Below are 21,694 nucleotides of genomic sequence, written 5' to 3' on the forward strand. Positions count from 1 at the left end.
TATATATATATACATACATACATATATATATACACACACATATATACATATATATATATACACACACATATATATATAAATATATGTATATATATTAGTGTGTGTACATATATACACACATATATATCACATATATATGTATGTATATGTGTGTATACGTGTGTGTATACGTGTGAGTGTGTGTGTGTGTGTGGTTTGTTTGTTTTTCGAGACAGGGTTTCTCTGTGTAGCCCTGGCTGTCCTGGAACTCACTGTGTAGACCAGGTTGGCCTTGAACTCAGAAATCCGCCTGCCTCTGCCTCCCAAGTGCTGGGATTAAAGGCATATGCCACCACTGCCTGGCTCATACATATAGTTTTTAAAATAAAAAGCCAAACAGGTCAAAAGACCTTGACAGCTCTTAAAAAGTAAGGGAAAACCAAGATATCTCACTGTGTAAGGAGCTTGCCACCAAACCTGACAACCTGAGTTTGATCCCCAGCATCCACATAGTGGAAGGAGAGAAGTGACTCTTGACAAATTGTCCTCTGGCCTACACACATATATAAACATGTGTAAAACAAAAGTTCTCAAAAATAAAGACAAACGCTAGGCAGTGGTGGCACATGCCTTTAATCCCAGTACTTGGGAGGCAGAGACAGGTGGATTTCTGAGTTCAAGGCCAGCCTGGTCTACAGAGTGAGTTCCAGGACAGCCAGGGCCATACAGAGAAATCCTGTCTTGAAAAATAAATAAATAAAATAAAGACAAACTAGGATTTGTAGGTGTGAGGAAGGAAAGGTGTTCTAGACGTGAACCTGAAGTGAGAGGAAAGATGACATCAGCACTGCCACACTGACTACATAAAACTTGTGGGAGAGTGTGTGGTGGAATGCTTTATATACATTAGCTATGTTGTAATTTACTACCTAGCGGAAAAGGGAGTGATACAACTCTGCAAAGAAAACAAATGGTACATAAACATGAGCAGAAATATAGGGCCTCACAGTGTCTGTGGTGGGGAGCTAACCCAGGCTTAGTGCTTGCTAGGGAAGCAACTCAAGTCACATCACCAGCCCTTCATGCTTATCTGTAACTGTTCAGACTGACAGAAAACTAAAATGGGTCATTTTCATATTGTGGCGATATGAGCAACTGGACCCTCATACACTAGTATCAGCATTTGTCCCTCAAGAGGACATGCGCAGGTGTAAATACACACACAGACTTTTACCATAGCAGACAACACACAAATTACTGTTTGTCTACTATCCACCAATAAGAAATAGTCTACAGCCAGGCAGTAGTGGTGGCACGCCTTTAATCCCAGCACTTGGGAGGCAGAGGCAGGCAGATTTCTGAGTTCGAGGCCAGCCTGGTCTACAGAGTAAGTTCCAGGACAGCTAGGGCTACACAGAGAAACCCTGTCTCGGAAAAAAAAAAAGAAAGAAAGAAAGAAAGGAAAAGAAAAAGAAATGGTCTACATACATTTTCTTATAGGTTCACAATTCTTGACTTAGAACCTATGACTGGAAATGTTGCAGGGTTCTGGATATTTCAGGTTTTTAAAAAGAACATATGGTTATATTACAAGACACAGTAAAGATCCTGAGTGCTCCAAGATCTAGCATGTTACTATTTTTTCCACAAACGTGGAGTGCAGGACACTGCAGATTTGTCACCCTACACTGGTAGAGGATTGAGGCCTGTCCTGTCTGTGCCCTCACACTCACAGCAGCAGCAGGGCACTAGCAAGCCTGCTCCAGGTAGATGCTTACATCACACAGTGGGTGGCTTCTGGCCATCTGGTCCCAAGAAAAGACACCCATGAGGACACAGGCCAAAATATTAGTAGCTACTGGTCTTTAAAGCTGATTCTTGGGTCTGGAGAGAGAGGATACTAGCTTCTCTTCCAGAGAAACTGGCTTTGAATCCCAGCACCTACATGGCAGCTCACAACTACCTCTCAGTCTAGTTCCTGGGAATCAGATGCCCTCTTCTGGTCTCCATAGGGACTAAAAATACATGCAGACATAACACTCACATACATAGAATAAGATAATAAAAATTAAAAGAAAATAAAGTTGATTCTTCACTTTGCCTCTGCTGTTGTAAATAAGTCATTTGGTTGGTTTTTTTGGTTGGTTGGTTGGTTGGTTTTTTGAAACAGGTTTTCTTTGTATAGTCCTGGCTGTCCTGTCTCTGCCTCCTAAATGCTGGTGCCACCACCATATGGCATAAATGAGTAGAAGCATATGGTTGGTAGGCAGTGGAGGTGCACACCTTTAATCCCAGCACTTTGAATGCAGAGGCAGAAGGATCTCTGTGAGTTCAAGGACAGCCTGGTCTACATAGTGAGTTCCAGGATAGACAGGCTATATAGAAAGACCCTGTCTCAAAACAAACACAAAATCAGACGGTACATTTATAAGCAAGGAGAAATGGCTATTTTCATTTTACTTCAAAAATAAAGGTGACTGATAGTCTCAGTGTCCTTATCTGATAGCTGCTATAATCAGAAGAACTGGGCCCATATACTGAGTACCACAGACCAGAGGGCCCAACCCTTTGGCCCCTGACTGCCCCCACCCAAGTCTGTCCTTTCTTCCAAACCTGTATCTATGACAGCACTCTGGAAACTCCTACTTGCTCACCTCTCGCCCAGCCTCTCGCCCAGTTCCTTCCTCAGGTCCCTCCTGACCCTACTCCCCACACCCACATTTTGCTACCTTATTCTTTTATACGTTATACCTTTGCTACCAGATACCTTTGTAAGGTGTTTGGCTGAGCTGGTGTCATCAAACCCACGCAGTGGAACAGGGCACATCCTAGTCCTGTGGTAGCTGACGCTCTCCCATGTCCTACACGGCAGAGTGCCCTCTATCTTTTTACACCCAGAGCACTGGGCCCATGCTGGTTTACCAAAGCACCTGCCAAGACCATCCAACCCCAGCAGCAAGGGCCTTTACTGAACCCTGTCCTGGCCAATTCACAGAACAGCCAGCGGGAGCCTTTTTGGCAGAAAGCCAGAGCATCAGACTTCCTAGTGGTCATCTCCATGGCCCTGGGCCTCACTGCCAGCCACTGTGGTGTGCCCTGCCGAACCTTAAGCAGAAAGTCTTACTGCTTTATAGAGACCTACTGACAAGGCTCACACTAAACAGCTGCATTGCATTGTTACCCCTCCACAGACATGCCAAAATATCCATTCACTCTGACACTGTCTTTCCGTACCCACCGCCCATAATGGTGCCTTAGTGTTGAATCTCACTTTAGTGTCTAAAGCACCAGATTGGCCTGGTTCACGTCATGCAGTAACAGTGACAGGCTGAGTGCACAGACCTCAGTCTGCAACATCTAGCCTCCTGAACAGAGCTTTTTGGACTTCTGCCCTGATGTCTACACACAGTTGGGCTCATGGTCTTGACTCTTTACACCTTTTGGAAACTCGCTGGCATTCAGACTCAGATGTAGATCAATATCTTGTACCTCTTCGGTGGTCATCTCAATACAGAGCCACAAACGTATCTGCATGCAGACCCCTACCAGCTAACTGGTCCTCTGACTGCCCCTGCCAGCTAACTGCTGATGCTGCAGCCAGCCTCCTCCCACCAAAGGTCACTTCAGGACTGCCATGTGCTCTTCATCTCATAGTACAACTCTGTGCCTAGATCAGTCCTTTCAGCCCTGCCCCATGGCTAACCTTTCACTACACCCTTACACCTTCCTACACAGCCATTGCTCTCAAACCCCAAGTGTCACCACCAGTAACTACTCACCTGAAAAGGTTGCACCGTCAACCAGGCCCTAGCCCTCCATACCACTCTCCCACCCATCCCCATATGCCTTTGAACAAACCTCCAGGGAGGTCCCAAGAATGAGTAGCAGATCTGCCAAAGCGAAGTCAGCCACATGTAGTAAGAACCTTGCAGGCAGCGATTCCCCAAAGAACACAATGTCAGGTTTCACAACGCCAGTACAGACAGGGCAGCGAGGCACCCTGTCTGCCATCACATCAGCCTGTGGAATCAGAGAGAAGGGGGAGGAAGATGACTTTTAAAAAACGAAAACACAACAGCTTCTCAAGGAAATTTTGAACACGTCCAAAAATCTTCACTTTGTAATGGACCTTATGTGGCTTTAGCAAGTTTTGTCACCTGTTTCTCAAATGCCGGGGGCGGGGGCTGTTGGGGGGCTGCAAATATTTCAAATCAAGTCCTAGACATCACCTAGTTTCACCCACCAATTCTCCTGTAGTTCCACCTGGGATGGAGCACAGCCCTTAGAGTGCTTTATAGGCATCCCAAACACAGTGAGAGAGGCAGCACAGGCCTGTCCCCAGTTGGAGCTTGAGTGACAAGTGTTCTGCTTCTGTCCTAGATGTCATCTGCAACTCACTGATGACACTGTCCAGAGTGACCATAGCTGCCACAGACAGCTCCTTATAGGAAAAGCAGGTGACAATTACTAATAACTGACCCTAGACCATGACTCATGCCAAAAAGAAAAGGAGGCAGTATGCTTTCCAACAAGGCCACAGAGACATCCTTGTAAAAAGATTTATAGCTAAGTAGATTTTAGTAGCATAAATTCAGCAAGAATGAGTAGAAACAACTGCCAACAGATTCCAGAAAGTATTAGCTACAGATAATAAAACTATATTGTGTTTAAATTAAAAGAAGAAAAATGACCAGCTTAAGATATCTAAGAAAAGAAAATTTTTAAACGTTATAGATTATTTTTAAAAAGAACCAAGTAGAATTTCTAGAAATTAAAAAGCAAAGGAAAAATTCAATGGAAGAACTTTATTCACTACAACACAACAAAGTATTGATGAGCTTAAAACAGATCAGAAGAAATCACCCAGAATGCAACACAAGTGTAGCAATGGCATACACTGCAGAGTGGCCACAACTGCCCGAGAGAAGGTGGGATGCTCATCTACTCAGAGAACACAGAGGGCAGGAGGGAAGGGTGGAAGTGATGCGCAGCTAAAGTGAGCCTGCCTGGGGATTCCTCTGCAGTGACAGAGAAAGCCCTGTGCATTACAAGCAGAAGGAATCAAAGGAATCCATATGGAAACACAACACAGGGAAACTGCCAATTCTTGAGGAAAAAGTCTGAAAAACAAGCAGAAAACATGATTAGCTGACGGGTTTACAAAAGCCAATACAACATGGAAGTCAGAGAGCTCCCAGATCTTAGGACTCTAAAGCCAAAGGTACCAAACTACGAACTGGCAAGAGAAGAAAGAGGCCACAACAGAGAAGATGTTCCAAACTGACACAAGGCACAGCAACTGGTTTCTGACTGAAAAGCAGAGGCAGATCAATAGAGAAAGGACATTTCCTACAAATGTGCTGGGACATACATCCACATGCAACAGAATGAACCTGGGACATACATCCACATGCAACAGAATGAACCTGGGACATACATCCACATGCAACAGAATGAACCTAGACAGACTTACATGCTTCATGATATTAACTCAGAGTGGATCCAAGACCTACATGCAAAGACAAAAACTTCTAGAAGATGGCATGTGAGGAAACGTAGGTGAACTTTAGTATGGCAGTGATTTTTTGGATTCAACACTAAATCAAACCCTTGAAAGAAATAAGGATGATATAATACCAAATTAAGAACTTCTCCTAAAAAACAACAAAACAATAACAACAAAAAAACTTTGAAAGCCGGGCAGTGGTGGTGCAAGTCTTTATTCCCAGCACTTGGGAGGCAGAGGCAGGCGGATTTCTGAGTTCAAGGCCAGCCTGGTCTACAAAGTGAGTTCCAGGACAGCCAGGGCTACACAGAGAAACCCTGTCTCAAAAACAAAAAACAAAACAAAACAAAAAAACCCAAAACCAACCAAACAAAAAACTTCTAGTCTGAGAAAGACACTGTACAAAGAGTGAGGAGAAAAGCCACAGACTGGGAAAAACATTCACAGAAGATATATCTGATAATGAAGTACTAACTAAAATATACACAGTGTTTTATTACACTTTTAATTATTTTGTATATATATAGGGCATGATGCCCATGTTCAAGTTGGCAGGTAGAGATTATTTCTCTCCCTCAGCGTGTGAATCCCAAGGATAGAACTCAGATTGTCAGGCTCGGCAGCAAGCACTTTTACTGGTACTCTGGATCAGCAATGACCCCATAGGACCAGGCACCGGAACACCTGGTCTCAGCTGTTGGTGCCCTGGAAAGTTTAGGAGGTGCTGCCTGGTTGGAGGAGACATGGCAGTGGTCGCTGGCTTTCAGAGTTATATCCTCACCCTACTTCCACTTTGCTCTCTCTGCTTCATGCTTGCCTTTGAAGATGTGAGCTCTCAGCATCCTATTCCTGCGGCCATGCCTGTCGCTTGTTGCCATATGTCCCAACCATGATGGACTCTTATCCCTCTGGAACCACAAGCAAAAACAAAGTCTTTTTTTAAACTGCCTTGGTCACAGGGTCTTATCACAGCAAAAAAGAAGTAAATAAATATGCCTGTGCAGCCATCCTGCTAGCTCTGCAATGAACTCTTAAAGCTCAACTAGAAGAAACCAATTTTGAAAGGAGCAAAATACAGCCAGGTGGTGGTAAAGCACGCCTTTAATCCCAGCACTTGGGAGGCAGAGGCAGGTGGATCTCTGAGTTTGAGGCCAGCCTGGTCTAAAGATTGGTTCCAGGACAGCCAGGGCTACACAGAGAAACCCTGTCTCAATACATACATACATACATACATACGGGGAGGAGGAAGAAGGAGGAGGAGGGGGGAGGAAGGGGGAGAGAGAGGACAGAGAGAGGGAGAGAGAGAGAGGGGAGAGAGAGAGAGAGAGAATGAATAGCAAAAAACCATGGATACCTCCCCAAAGAACAAAAGGTAACAACCACCTGAGAAGATGCTCATCATTAAAAACCACCAAGGAACTGAAAATTAAATCACCAGGTATCACTACACAACTTATTAGTTCTGACCTGGATCCTGAACATGGATAATTAAACAATACTGATGAGGACATGGAGCAGTAGGGGTTCTGGGTGCAGTTGGAAAGCACAGTATCATAGTCACTTTGGAAGACTCTGTGTGTGTGTGTGTGTGTGTGTTGCTGAGAACTGAACCCAGGGCCTCACATGAGCTAGTTAAGTTCTCTAACCTATATCCATACATACATATATTACTAAGCTATATTCATACATACATTACTAAGCTATATCTGTATATATATTACTAAGCTATAGCCATACATACATGTTACTAAGCTATAGCCATACATATATTACTAAGCTATATCCATACATATATTACTAAGCTATAGCCATACATACATATGTTACTAAGCTATAGCCATACATATATTACTAAGCTATATCTAGCCCTAGTTCTTTGCTTCTTATAAAACTATCACACTTCTACTGTGATCCAAAAATCATGTTTAAAATTTATCCATTGAACTTGAAAGCTTACATTTATACAAAACCTACATAAAGCAGTTTGTATTCTTGAACTGAAGCATTCATATTGCTAGCAGAGTGGATGAACCATGGCATATCTAGACAAATTGTACATTACCGAGTACTAATAAGAAGTCAGGTGCTCACTTCGACAGCACATATACTAAAATTGGAACGATACAGAGAAGATTAGCATGGCCCCTGCGCAAGGATGACATGCAAATTCGTGAAGCATTCCATATTTTTTAAAAAAAAAAAAAAGAAGAAGAAGAAATCAGGCCCGGCGGTGGTAGCACACGCCTTTAATCCCAGCATTTGGGAGGCAGAGGCAGGCGGATTTCTGAGTTCGAGGCTGGCCTAGTCTACAGAGTGAGTTCTAGGACAGCCAAGGCTACACAGAGAAACCCTATCTTGAAAAAACCAAAGGGGGAAAAAAAGTCAGCTACTGGGCCAGGAAAATACAGAGAATGTGCCGGCTGATGGTGGCCATTTTCATAGCTTAATCTCGGAGGGTTTATTTGGGCATTGTGACTGGTGTGTGAGGGGTGAGCAATGTCTCATCTGATAATACACGCTGCTAAGTGGAAAAAGCCAGTCCAAAAAGGATCCACACTGTATGATCCCAATGTTATGACATTATAGACAAGACAGATCAGTAAGAAAATAAGATCAGAGTTGCTAAGGGTTGGGGTAGATGAAAGACGAACACGAAGAACAAAAGGAGTGTAAGGAGACTGACAGTAGTCCATACCCACAGAGTACACCACACTAAGATTACTGTGGACTCTAGCAAGAGTGTTGTCTGTGTGAGTCCATCAGCTGACTTTGGAGGGCACGCTGGCAGTGACAGAGCTGTACATGTAACAGTATGGGTGCATGGCAACTATCTGGACTTTCTACCTAATCTTGCTAAAACTTTAAAAATAAAGATCTAAAACAAAACAAAAAGGCTTATCTCCAAAAGCCATGTGTTGAGGACTTACTCCCTAGCCTGTGGTTCTGTTGGAGGGGGAAGAGCCTGCAGAAGACAGGTCTCGCTAGAGAATCAGGTCGTATGGAGCATGCCCTCAAAGGGCAATGGGCTCCTTCCTCCTCCTTTCTCTTCCCCTTCCTAACCATGGCATGAGCACTTTTGTAACACACTCTCCCATCATGATGTGCTACCTTGTCACAGGCCCAAAACATGGACCAGAATCTCTGACACTGAAACCAAGATAAACCTTTTGTCTTCTAAGTTTATTATCTGAGGTATTTGTTGTGGTAACAGAAAGCTGACTATCCTAAAACTTGTTAAAATTCATATTGCATGGGATGGAGAAATGGCCTAGTGGTTCAGAGCACTGTTGCTCTTGCAGAGGACCTGGGTTTGATCCTCAGCACCCACATGGTGACTCACACTATTTATAACTACAGTCCTGGGAGATCCAATGCCCTCTTCTGACCTCTGTATATAATACACACACAAAATGTATATATGTGTAAAATAAATAATTTTAATTCATATTTCCTAACACTTGCTATAAGCTACAGTAACCAAAGCAGTGTGATATTGACATAAAAAAAGACAGACAGCTCAATAGAACAGAGCAGAGAGCCCTCAAACAAATCCCTACATACATAATCAATACTTTTTTTTTTTTTAAGGATATCAAGCCTATTGTTGCAGGGGAGTATAGTTTCATCCACTATGGAAGCTGGGCATGGTGGTAAATACCTTTAATCCCAGAATTTAGGACAGAGGGACAAATGGATCATGGCCAGCATGGTCCCCATAGCAAGTTCCAAGCTAGGCAGGGCTACAGAGTGAGACCCTGTCACAAAGCAGGTTAGGGAAGCCTATGAGGGAAGCTGGAGAAACAGAAGTTAAAAGTACTAGCTGCTCTTCCAAAGAACCTGAGTTCAATTCCTAGCACACATGGTGGCTCACAACCTGTCCATATTCCAATGCCAGGGGATCTGACACCCTCTTCTAGCCTCCCTGGGCACTATACACACACAGACATGCATCCAGCTAAACACCCATGCACATAAAATAAATAATAAAAAACAGTGGATAGGTGCATTGAAAGATGACTTTTGTTAAGGGAGAAAGTCACAGATGAGCAGCACTGGCTGTGAGCCCTTAAACGGCACGTGTGGCTTTGTAAAGGATGAACTATGGACTCACCATGCAGACCTCAGGAACTATGTCAAACAAAGCTTCACCATGAGACAGTTCACCCCTCCTCACACACCTCTCACAACCCCAAAATGAACCTTCTGAGATTAAGCTGTGAAAATGGCCACCATCAGACAAACATTCTTTACTTTCTGAATTGTCTTTGAGACCATAATACTAAAAAGATCCAAAGAAGTTCATGGCCAGCCTGGTCTACATAGTGAATACCCGGACAGGCAGTGCTACACAGTGAAACCCTGCCTTGGGGGTGGGGAAAAATCTCTAAATAAACGCAATTCTTTGTTCTAGACTAGACTGACTTCATCTCAACTGGTAAGTTGGAACTGTGTATGGATAATACACAAAAATTTAATTCAAAATGATCACATTCATAAATGTAAGAGCTAAAACACTTAAACTCTGGGAAGAAAATACAAGAGAAGCTATGATAGATGCCAAAAGCCCAGCCAACCAAAGGAAAACAAACCGACAGCATTAAAACTCCAACGCTCTGTGCATGCTGGACAAAGTCATTAGAGTAATAGCAGGGCAGGAAGAGTAGATAAAATGTAAATGGGATCGCCTCTGTGGGAAGTTCAAGGGAACCTCAGAAAATTAAGTTAGGCTTACCATAAACGCTTACAATTTCACACCTAGGAATATAATGAGAAGAATTGAAAGCAGGGTCTCAAAGAGTTGTCTGCACACCCACATCCACATTCTCGATGGCCAAAAGGGAAGAGCAACACAAGTATTCATCAACAAACAAATACAGGTATAAAACGTGCCCAGCTTTAAAATGGAAGGGGAGTCTGACACTTACCAGGAGACAGGTAAATCTGAAACAAGGCAGTCACAAAAGGAAGTGAACTGAGTGACTCTTTGATCCAGCTCTTAGGTGATAATAGTAGGGAACATTACCACAGGCTTAGGGGAAGCTGGTGTTTAACAGCTATGGAGTTCAGTTCCTGCTTGGTATGATGAAGATTGTTCTGGAAATACATGGCAGTACTGGTTGCAGAACATTGATACCTTGGAACTACACTTAAAACTTATTAAAATAGGAACTGGAGAGATGGCTCAGTGGTTAAGAGCACCTGTTGCAGAGGACTTTAGTTCAATTGCCAGCACCCACGGCAGCTCACAACTATCTGGAACTCCAGTCTCAGGGCACCCGGTGCCTTCTAACTGCTATGGGCTCCTGCACACATGTGGGCACAAATATATACACTCAGGCACACACACATACACGCACATACGTGAAATAAATATTTTTAAATTATTTGAATGATGAATTTTGTGTTATATATACCACAATGAAACATTGTAAAGATTTTTTGTTGTTGTTGTTTTTTTGTTTTTCAAGACAGAGTTTCTCTGTATAGCCCTGGCTGTCCTGGAACTCACTCTGTAGACCAGGCTGGCCTTGAACTCAGAAATCCATCTGCCTCTGCCTCCCAAGTGTTGGGATTAAAGGCATGCACCACCACTGCCCGGCTTCCTCATAAAGATGTTTATGAGGGTTTTCTGAGAGAGTTTCACTATGTAGTCTAGGTTAGCCCTGAGCTCACAATCCTTCAACTTCTATCCCTTAAATGCTGGAATTATAGGTATACACCATAATAGCTATTTGAAATGTGAACAAAAGAGCATGTGTGTGTTAGTTGTTACTAAAAGAACACAAGGAGATTGTGCAACTATGATCTGGGCACTCTTGGCAGTGCAATGACCAACGCCTCTCAGAAACAACTTAAGGGATGAAGCATTATTTTGACTCAGTTCATCATGATGCAGGGGTGGCTCCATTCATGGACATGGGAATGGATGGCTGCTACTGTTCATGCTATGGCCAACCAGAAAGCAGAAAGCAAAGGGCAGAAGCAGAAGCTGTGTAGCCTCTAAAAGCCTACCCAAGTGATTTACTTCTGTCAGCTAGGCCTCATATCCCAAAGGTTCTACAACTTCCTAATACAGATGGGGTGTTCAAACATGCAACCTTGTGGGCGACATTTGACTTCAAACTCTAACTACTTCAAGCTGATGAACTAGAAAGGAATGGAAGAACAGAGAAAGGAAGGAAGAGATGGCGGAAAGGATGGAAGAAAGAAATGATATGCGGTGGGAAAAACACAAAGCACAAAGTAATATGGTTGATCTGAATCCAAGGATTTCCAAAATTACACCAGCCTCCACTGGTGCACTGTGGCACATATATCCCCCACACCCACACAAATAACTAGAATATAAATGCAAAATATAAAAGTAATCTAGAAAAAAATTAGGAAGACGGAAGAGTAGATACATGCAGAAGAGCACCAACCAGCTGAAAGCAGATGTACTCAACCTGACAGACTCCAGCAGAAGAGACGCCAGTAATGAAGAAGGAAAGCTGCCAGCTTGCACCCAGCTAGCCAGTGCCCCAGGGATGTTCACTGCCAACCCGGCTGATTTCAAGGACTTAACCGATTGGTAAAGCACATCTCAGGGAATGCCTGCAGGGTGTTTGTAGAGAGGGTTAAATATGTGGGAAAGACCACCATGAATGTGGGTGACTTAAGCCCATGGGCAAATTCCAGGAGATCAATTACTAGATTTACTTGTCCCTGATTAGACCCTATTTTCCAGAAAGTACTCAAGGTAAGAAATAAGAAGAACCTACTCAGACAAATAAGCCAATCCGAGGACACATGCTGTCTCTTCAAGAAGGACCACAAAGACCAACCTCAGGTAAATCCTGTGCCTAGCAGACAAAGCCATGTATATGCCCCTCTGAAATGGCCACTGAGCTTTGTTTCCTCCAGAATTCAACACACTGTCCCTGAAAAGTCATGTGCCCTACTGGTTCTCACTGTTTCCATCTTGCCTTGTGTTTTTGGTCCAGGCTTCAAATCAGGTGCTAACCGAAGGATGCCAACCCTTGCCCATCCTCTTCTCCCCAGGGCTACCTGAAATGCCTGGCCCTGGAGCCCATACATTTCACCTCTCCCCAGCATGGAACCATCTACCATCCCTACCAGTTGCAAGGAGCCAATATGGTTGGCTCCATGTTCTCTGGACCTTACAGAACAGTATGCATGAATACGCAGACCCACTTATGAATACATGCATGTGGAAGACAGGGGTAGATGCTGAGTACCTTCTTTAGTTACTCTCCACCATGTGCGTGTGCATGTGTGTGCGTGTGTGTAGACAGGGTCTCTATGTAGTCCTGGCCCTCCTAGAGTTCAATATGTAGACCAAGCTTGCCTTGAACTCACTGAGATCTGCCTGCCTCTGCCTCAAGTGCTGGGAGTAAAGGCATGTGCCACCACGCTTGGCTCCACCTTAGATTTTGAGTTTAGTGTGCGTCACCACCTCATCAGCTCATCAGTTAGGCTTAGGCTGTTTGCCAGTGAGCTCATCAGGTATGCCTGTCTCCAACCACTCAGCCCAAAGGTTACAGACATGTATAGTACTGTGCCCAACTCTTACAAGGGTGTTAGGGATCTGAACACTGGTCTTTGTGTTTAGTAGAGCTAGTATAGATACTAGCTTGTTCTAAGAATCTAAGACTCTTAATCCCAGCACTTGGGAGGCAGAGAGGCAGGTGGATTTCTGAGTTCGAGGCCAGCCTGGTCTACAAAGTGAGTTCCAAGAAAGACAGCCAGGGCTATACAGAGAAATCCTGTCTCAAAAAAAATAAATAAATAAAAAAAAATAAAAAAAAAAAAAAAGAATCTAAGACTCTAGGTGGGCTGCCATACCTGCCTAGCACTTATATGGCAAACACTTTTCCTACTGAGCCATCTTCCTACCCCCTCCTGTATTGTTTTTAAAAGCAAAAATTATAAGCATTAAAAATGCCTCATATTGGGCTGGAGAGACGGCTCAGCGGTTAAGAGCACTGACTGCTCTTCTAAAGGTCCTGAGTTCAAATCCCAGCAACCACATGGTGGCTCACAACCATCTGTAATGAGATCTAATGCCCTCTTCTGGTGTGTCTGAAGACAGCTACAGTGTACTTACATATAATAAATAAATCTTTTTAAAAAATGCCTCATATTAAGTAACAAAAGGAGTAAACATGTCTCAGATGTCAACATAAGATATCCATTAAACTGAATGTAGAGAATTTATAAAAGAAATTTAATAGGAATCAATGAACTACTTTTAATATTTGGAGGTATGTCTATATAGATACCTGCATGCATGTTTATATATACATATAACTTTTTTTGTTTGGTTGGTTGGTTTTTCGAGACAGGGTTTCTCTGTATGGCCCTGGCTGTCCTGGAACTCACTCTGTAGACCAGGCTGGCCTCGAACTCAGAAATCCACCTGCCTCTGCCTCCCAAGTGCTGGGATTAAAGGCATGGGGAAATTCATTTTTCCTATATATTTCTGACCTGCATTTTTGGGGTAGAGGAAGCACTAGCCATAGAGCTCAGGGCCATGTATACTAGGCAAGCACTCCACCGCTGACCTGCGTCACATCCTCAGCCCAGCCTTAGTTCTCTTACAAGTATGTATTATTTTTCTAAGTCAAAAATTCAGGAGCCAGGCATGGTGGAGCATGTCCTTAATCCCAACAGAAGCTGATAGATCTCTTTGTGTTATAGGCCAACCTGGTCTAAATAGAGAAACCTTGTCTGAAACAAACAAACAAACAAACAAGTAAGCAAGCAAACAAAGCCAAGTATGGTGATGTATACTTGCAATCCCAGCACTAGAGAGGCAGCGATCCTTAGGGTGGATCTTTAGGGCTGCCTAGCCAATCAGCCTAGCTATTTTGGTGAGTTTCAGACCTCTGTGAGCATCCTGTTTTGAAACAAACAAGGAAACAAGCACAAAACAAGCTATTATAAGATCCTCTACCCGCAAGAACTGCAGAAGGCAGAGACTATTTTGTGAGGTGACTCACCCATATGTCTTCCCCTGGGAAGGACCTTCGACAGACTGTGCATGTAGCTGATACAAAGGATCCATGAGCTTCAACCAGCTTTGAGGCAGGGATACCAGATGCTGAAATTCAAACCAGATCTTACTGTTGCAGCCTCTGGGATGGCTATGTAAGAACACAAGCATACCTTCTGGGCTTGACAAAACTGATTTCAAAAAACTCTATGGCTAATAAGCAAACAGAAAAGGACTTCTCAGTTGCATGTGGTGGCATAAGCACATAATCCTAGCACTGGGGAGGCTGAGGCTAAAGAACTGAGAGTTCCAAGACAGTCTGAGCACCAGAGTGCATCTAAGGTGAGCATGGGCGCCAGCAGAACCTCCTCAACAAATGGGTTCTCAGCAAGTTCATTACTGTTCTTTGGTAACTACAGTGCTTAAACCCAAAGCCAAGAAATTCCTACCTTCCCCCTAAAACTTTTCCTTCTACTTAGGGGGAAACTTGGGGTGGTCACTACTGTCTCTGGCTCTGGCTGTAGATTCCTTCTCACAGGAATCTTGTCCCTGAAATGTGATGTCTTACTTCAGACCACAGCACCCCACAGAACGGCAGACTAGCTGGATCTGCTGTGGGCCTGCATATTGCACCTTGGGGAAGCAGCAGCACCTCCCCCAGGGTACTCAGGCTCTAACCATGGCTGTCACAGTGTAAAGTAGAGCCAAGACATCACTGACTGACTTGGGCAGCACTGAAATGTTGGTGGCTCTTCAGAATAATGGCATCAGAGCTATGCTTCAACAAGGCTTTATCTTCCAGAGATATCCATAAACATCTAGACATCATTTCTATATTAACACCATGATGTGAGGGATCTGCCTGAAAATAATCTGAGGGTGAAAGATGAGGTGGAGGGAACAGAGAACAAGGCCTAGCTCATGTGTCATGCATGGAAATGGAGGGAAAGGACCTAAGGGTTCCTTAGGTGGGAGCCAGAGATGGAGAGAATGTGGGAGAAAGAGGGAAGGGAGGAAAGGGGGAGCAAGGGAGGGAAGAAGGGAGGGAGAGATGGAGAAAGATAAAGAAAGTGAGAGAGAGAGAGACAGAGAGGAAGAGAGAGAGGAAGAGAGAAAGAGGAAGAGAGAGAGAGAGATCCACACTAGATTCAAAATAATATGAATTTCAGTTCCATCTAAAACTCAGAACCCAGAAGGTATGTGGGAGACAGGCCTACAGAGGTTTCCATGTGGCCTCAAACCCAGAAGTGGTTAAGGCATAACCAGCTGCCTAGCAATAGTACCAGAGCCAACATAAACGCTAGGCTATAGACAGTCCTGAGAAACAAGCAGATACTCAAGGGGCCAAAGACTCACCTCTCTCAAGCCCATCGATGTTCTGTGTGTAGAGCCGCAGAAGCAGCTCCTTGTCGTGGAGCAGCCGAAGGAAGTAGTGAGTGACATTGGGCCTATAGTGCCCAGGGTACAGCTCCTTGGCCAACGTGAAAAAGGGCTTGGGGTTGTGAAAGAAAAAGCCAAGTTCAAAGATGGCCTCAGGGTATGGGATGTCATACTGTTGAAGGTTGCTGTAGAGGCCACTCCCTGGGGATCTGCAGAGAGAAGGGAAAGGCTGAGCCCTGCAGAAGACAATGGGGGAATGACATCTGAGGGAACTGCAGCATACCTGAAGTCCGGGATGCCACTGGGTGTGCTGATGCCGGCCCCCACCATGACCACGACTCTACTGCAGGCTCTGGACCTAAGCAGCTCAGCTACATCCTGCAGAGAAAGCTTCTTCTCACTGCTTCCTCCACATCCAAAGCTGCCTGAGGTTCCCACAGAGAGGGATATGGGCCTTCTCCCACCTGAGATACTGACAGCAAGAGCACAGAAGAAAGGCAGCAGACAGCAGTCAGTCTTAGGCTAGCAAGAGTGAGTGCAGCTGGACTCTTCCCCCCATCAAAGGTGGACGTGGCCTCATCAGGGCCGTCCAAACAACCAGTTTCCCACCACACGAGACTACCAACTAAAGCACAGAACCATCTTGCATCAGGAATCGAGATTTACTTGAGGGCAAAAACAGTCTGGTTTACAGACAGGTTCCCTGATAACTCCCATCATCAATGGTGTGAGCTGAAGGGCTCTGAAGAAAACCACAGCTGACTGACCAGTTGGAACTTTAGAGTTGGAATGTTGCAGAGCCAGAGCTAAGCTCATCTAGAACTATCTTTAGTCCCCTGGATAGGATACCTAACATCCTTTTGACTATGAAGTAAGACCTTTGGAATGTCTTGACTTCAAAGAACACAAGCTTCCACTAGCCCAGGAGCTAAGACTCTCATTAGATAGCATCTGAAACCTATAGCAGAGAAGTTACTGCTTGACTTTAATCCACTTACCCGATGTTCCCACTGATATTCAGGAAACACGTGAATTTCTGACTGTCTTTTGTTCTGTGACTGAAAGTCTGTATAACTCCTTCCATAAGTGAGATTTTATTTCGTGTAACCTGAGTCCATGTTTCCAGAGCATGGTCACTCATACTGGGGTCACAATAAGCTATGCCTTATTCACTTTGAAGCAAGAGCTGTGCTTTGTGTCCATGGTCTAGACACACAGTGTGAGATGCCTATCTGTCTCATCAGAGGGGTCATCAGGATCAGTGCCAAGGGCCAGAATAGGCCTTTGTGTCCAACTGTCTGTGTCACCTCCTTGGATAGAAGCATGAGAGTCTTCCCTGAGGTCCAGAGTCTGGATCTGCTTTTGTTTGGCTGGTGGTCCACTGGCTTATCTGAGCACTGTACTAGGTGGCCTCTTGCTATTGCAGGGCAACTGTTAGAACATCTGTAATAGAGTATTCATCAGAATCCATCGGCACTCCTGCCTTTTTATTTATTTATTTATTTATTTATTTATTTATTTATTTTGTCTCTGCCTCTTCCTCATTGCAACCTGGCCCCTTTAGTTTAGAACTCCCATGGGGGCCTAATCATAAAGATGGTGGAGATAAGAGGCACTTGCTCTTTCTAGTCCATCAGGACAGAGGAATCAAAGAGAACTCTCCATTGGAAGCACAACAGCCTCACAGAGAAGCCTCAGACAAGAGATTTTGTTCCCTTGGAAGGAACCTTGTTCCTAGCTGGGAAAACACACAAAAGAGGAAATCACCCCATTTCCTGGGTGCCCTACTTTCCTGCAAACACACACAATAAGCCCAAAATACAGTGGGAGGAACTGCTCAGTGAGAAGCAAGGGGGCTACTCCAGAAGTGGCACTTAAAACTTAGCCTGAATGCAAACTCCACCAGCAAGCAAAGCAGGCATCAGGTCCCAGAGAAAAATGTGCTAACATGGACACAGCTCCAAGGAAGGAGAGAGATTTTGGAGAACACCTGCCAGTCAGTACTCCAGCTGTTATAGGTTTGATAATTACAATACTTCAACTTGTAAGTATTTAAACAATAGGGAACCCTTGATATTTCTAAATTGGTTTTGTTTTCTGTACAAAACCATATGTCCTAAGGAATAAAAGACAAAAATAGGGCTGGCGAGATGGCTCAGCAGGTAAGAGCACCGACTGCTCTTCTGAAGGTCCTGAGTTCAAATCCTAGCAACCACCCATAATGAGATCTGATGCCCTCTTCTAGTGCATCTGAAGTCAGCTACAGTGTACTTATGTATAATAATAAATCTTTTTAAAAAAAGACAAAAATAGGCAAACTTATTAGAATTATAAAGCATCTCGGGAAGAAATCATTAAAATTGCTAATTTCTATGAAATAAATGAGCAAAATTTTTTAATTAATATGTTAAATGGGAAATAAACAATGAACCTTCCCCCTCCTCTCTCTCTCTCTCTCACACACACACACACACCAGAGCATGAGGCAAATCATAGTCAGCTGCTGTGGACAATCTGAAGCAACCCCATATCCTATACACCTGGAATTAAAATGAAAGCATTCTTATAATATTTCTGTGGGTTTTTTTTTTTAAATAAAATGCCAAAACTGTCACTACAAGTAGCTGTCAGCTCTCTCTCCTGTGCAGCTGTGTACATCTACTACGTCCACACAGAGTTGGTAGTCAGTTATCCAGCGACTTGTGCGCCACCAGCAAGTCAGGAGTAATCAATCCTCCACCACCCTGAGCCTCACCTGCCAAAGCTAAAAGATGGCACAGAAGCCAAAGATATCTGGAGTATGTTGTTGCTGTTGCTGGTACTGTTTTGTTTGGGGGGGGGGGGGGGGGAGGCAAGCGCTTCAGCCCTGATTTACAGCCCGCTCCTAATTCTTCCAGTCTCATTTGGAGGAACCTGTGTTTATAAACCTCTCAGCAGAGAGGACAGGAAATACACAGGAGAACAACAATAACAAAACCCAACAAGAGAAAGGCTACACTGCAGAAATGGGCCGATGTTTCTGAAGAGGTTCTGCTGTATCAGTTGGGCAAAAAAGCACTTTCCGAAGGTCCCTCTCCTGAGCTGAGTCAGTGAAACCCCCCCAGGGGCCTCCTGATGAAGACAAGAATGAGAATCGGCAAGCCCTGGCTCCAACACACCTCTCCCTCAGCAAACACCCACCACACAGGTACCCAGGGCAGTGCACTCAGAGTTCTTGCCCTAATATTTTTTTGAACTCCTCTCAAATACAAACCATATAAAAATACAAAAGGGGCAATAGAAAAGTTGTGACCATTGCTGACATCACTCAGGGAACATAAAAGACAATTTTTTAGTCATTTGTACCAAAAAAAAAAAAAAAAAAAAAAAAGTTTGCAAGTCACTGACATACAAGTGAACAAAATTTTATCAAATATCTACAACACACTTAAGATCTACAAGGTATGGAAAGCCCCTGAGATGAAGAGGCCCAGAGCTAGGATTGAGTACTGCCCAAGACATTGCAAAGAGACAGAGGATGAGGTCACATACAAAAGTCCCAAAATCTAAAATCAATATCAGAAGAAATGTTCTGTAATGGTACCCTCCTCACAGACATTCCAGGGCTCCTGTGTTAGGGTTGATGACAGCCAGCCAGTCTCACAGATGATCTCGTATTAGAAATGCTTCCACAAATCAGAGTATCTTTTCTGATCCCTGCATTATCCTCAGCACCCAGAAGTCTGGTATATAGAGAGAAAGGGCTCTGGGGCAGTAGCCTAAATGAACAACTCTATTAAAGTCTTCCCCACATCAAGTGAATATACCATTGTCTACCCAAATAGTCATCTATTATAGGGTACTGACATTTCTTTTCTAACAACTGTGGGCCCTAAGAATGTGAGGACTCCAAGCTGGGTATGTAGCTTGACAGCACCATGCTAGTCTACCAGACAAGTGCAAAGCCTAAGTTTGATACCTAGCACTGACCAAAAAAAAAATCTAAAAAATAAAGATAAAAATAAAATTCCCAATTTGTACATCATATTGATAAATTGTCCTGTGTTGTTTGAGCTCACTGAGAAGATGGCTTTGGAGACAAGGCCGACAAGCCCTCCCCCCTTGTCAGACCCATGTTTGTCTCAAAGTCCAAAGTCTGGAGGACTGGCTCCCCTAACTGTGTGACAGGACTGAGAGAGAACAGCAAAACAGCCCAAGAGTGAAAACACTGTGCCCTTGAGAACAGAACAGGAACAGTTTCCATCGGAGGTTACTATTGTTATCCCAGTATAGGAAAGTGCCTGCAAGGAAAAGAAATCGCCTACAGTTTCTGTTGGATGTAGCAAGTGTCCAATTTGATATTACCTCTATCTATCTGTTGCTTTACTAAACAACTTCACAGAAGGGGTCACTCTGTTCTGCCACAGACTCTCTTTATTGGGAGTTCCACCTGGCTACTTCAAAGGAGCTTCCTCAATAGATTTCTGCTGGATTTTTTTTTTTTGAATATGCAATGTGATTTCTAACTTAATTAACTTACTCATTTTAAACTGAAAATATCCCTATTATGGACCACTCCCAAAACTATACAAAACATGGTCCTATTTTTGCAGACAGTGTGACTGTTGGTGAAATTTTTAGTTTCACAACCTTTATGGGGGACAATTAAAACATAAGTAACAGCTGGATATGGTGGCACGTGACTGTAATCTCAGAAGCTTGGAGGTGGAAGCGAGGAGGATCAGGAGTTCAAGGTCATCTTTCTTCACACAGCCAGCTAAAGGCCAGTTTGAACAAAAGGTCCAGTCGCAAAACAATACAATCCGCGTAGCTTTACACAAGGCAGTCTACTGGGAATTTATGCTCAAAATGGGGTGTAAACAAGGTTATTCATCACGTTATTTGTAATAATTCAAGATTAGAAAGTATTCTATAAGGAATTGATAACATAAATTCTAAGACATCCATATAATGAACTTCTATAAAATAGTTCAAAGACTGTGCTGCAATAGCTACCTAGAAAAAAATCTTTAAGGAGCTGAGTGAGGTACAGATAGATGGCCGGTCAGCTGAATCATGCGGAAGGGCGCACCTGCCGGGTCTTTACTCCCGCAATTGCTTCCAGCTTCCCGCCCCTAAAACACCGCTGTCAGCCTGTCTGCGGGATCCCGTGTCTCCCCTGCCGTGGCTCACCTCCCGGACCCCACAGTCTGAGCGCGGCCAATGCCAGTCGACCACTCAGCGCCATGACGCTCTGCAGGACGACGGCGCCTAGAGGGTCAAGCGCCATCCGAGTCCCCGCCCCCGTGCGCCAAGCCCCGCCCTCTCGGCACTCTTACTCCCGCCCCCTCCTGGCCAAGTCCCGCCCTCCCGCGCCTTCCCTCCACCGTGCCCAGCCCCCGGCGCCTTAACCCCACGTGTCGAAGGGTGTGTTTATGCCTGGTGCTGGCAGCTTCCCCCATTGTGAGACTCTGACTTATTGGTTGGGAAGCCAGATCGGGAGATTTCATCGTTTTACCCCGCTCTCGACTTCCTTGAGCAGGCGGGTGATAACTAAAGCTCTCTGAGCGCTTACAGCGGTCAGGAACTGCATCACATCTAGTCTTCGCCAGACACCATCCGGTTTCAGAGGACCCACGTCCGAAAGCTCGTGGCTACGTGACCAGTCGGTGGCTAGCTGTCCCCAGGCACCTCTACTCTTTAAGGCCTCAAGGCAGGGCCAGAAACCCCGGAGAAGTTTGGCGGAAGCCAAGAACGCAGTTACCTTGACGACCGCAACCCGTGGGGGCTAGTGGGACGCTCCCAGCATGCCCCGCACGGCGCGGTGCCGGAAGTGAGCGAGCACTTCCGTCCGC

General features: G+C 44.4%; 1 protein-coding gene and 1 non-coding gene across 8 annotated transcripts in view; one reads left to right on the forward strand and one right to left on the reverse strand.

Annotated features, from left to right (window-relative positions):
- The window catches only part of Sirt3 (sirtuin 3), a 23,882-nt gene extending 2,226 nt beyond the window's left edge, over positions 1-21,656 (reverse strand). The window contains exons 1-6 of one of the 7 annotated variants that reach the window (XM_031388761.1): positions 21,415-21,505; positions 20,856-20,877; positions 16,144-16,332; positions 15,837-16,069; positions 14,488-14,588; positions 3,838-3,999 (exon numbers count right to left, since the gene is read on the reverse strand). In XM_031388761.1, the coding sequence (XP_031244621.1) occupies positions 3,838-3,999; positions 14,488-14,588; positions 15,837-16,069; positions 16,144-16,190 (543 nt within the window). In that variant the 5' untranslated portion in view covers positions 16,191-16,332; positions 20,856-20,877; positions 21,415-21,505. Of the gene's footprint in view, positions 1-3,837; positions 4,000-14,487; positions 14,589-15,836; positions 16,070-16,143; positions 16,333-20,855; positions 20,878-21,032; positions 21,286-21,414; positions 21,530-21,603 lie in introns of those variants that run through there. The other 6 variants (XM_031388758.1, XM_031388763.1, XM_031388760.1 and 3 more) reach the window with 6 other exon arrangements.
- On the forward strand, positions 7,569-7,675 carry LOC116104169. Its single transcript, XR_004123710.1, has one exon. It is a non-coding gene; the product is annotated as a U6 spliceosomal RNA (small nuclear RNA).
- Positions 21,657-21,694: the final 38 nt, after the last annotated feature.

Source organism: Mastomys coucha, unplaced genomic scaffold, assembly GCF_008632895.1.
Source record: "Mastomys coucha isolate ucsf_1 unplaced genomic scaffold, UCSF_Mcou_1 pScaffold21, whole genome shotgun sequence".
Taxonomy (NCBI): Eukaryota; Metazoa; Chordata; class Mammalia; order Rodentia; family Muridae; genus Mastomys; species Mastomys coucha.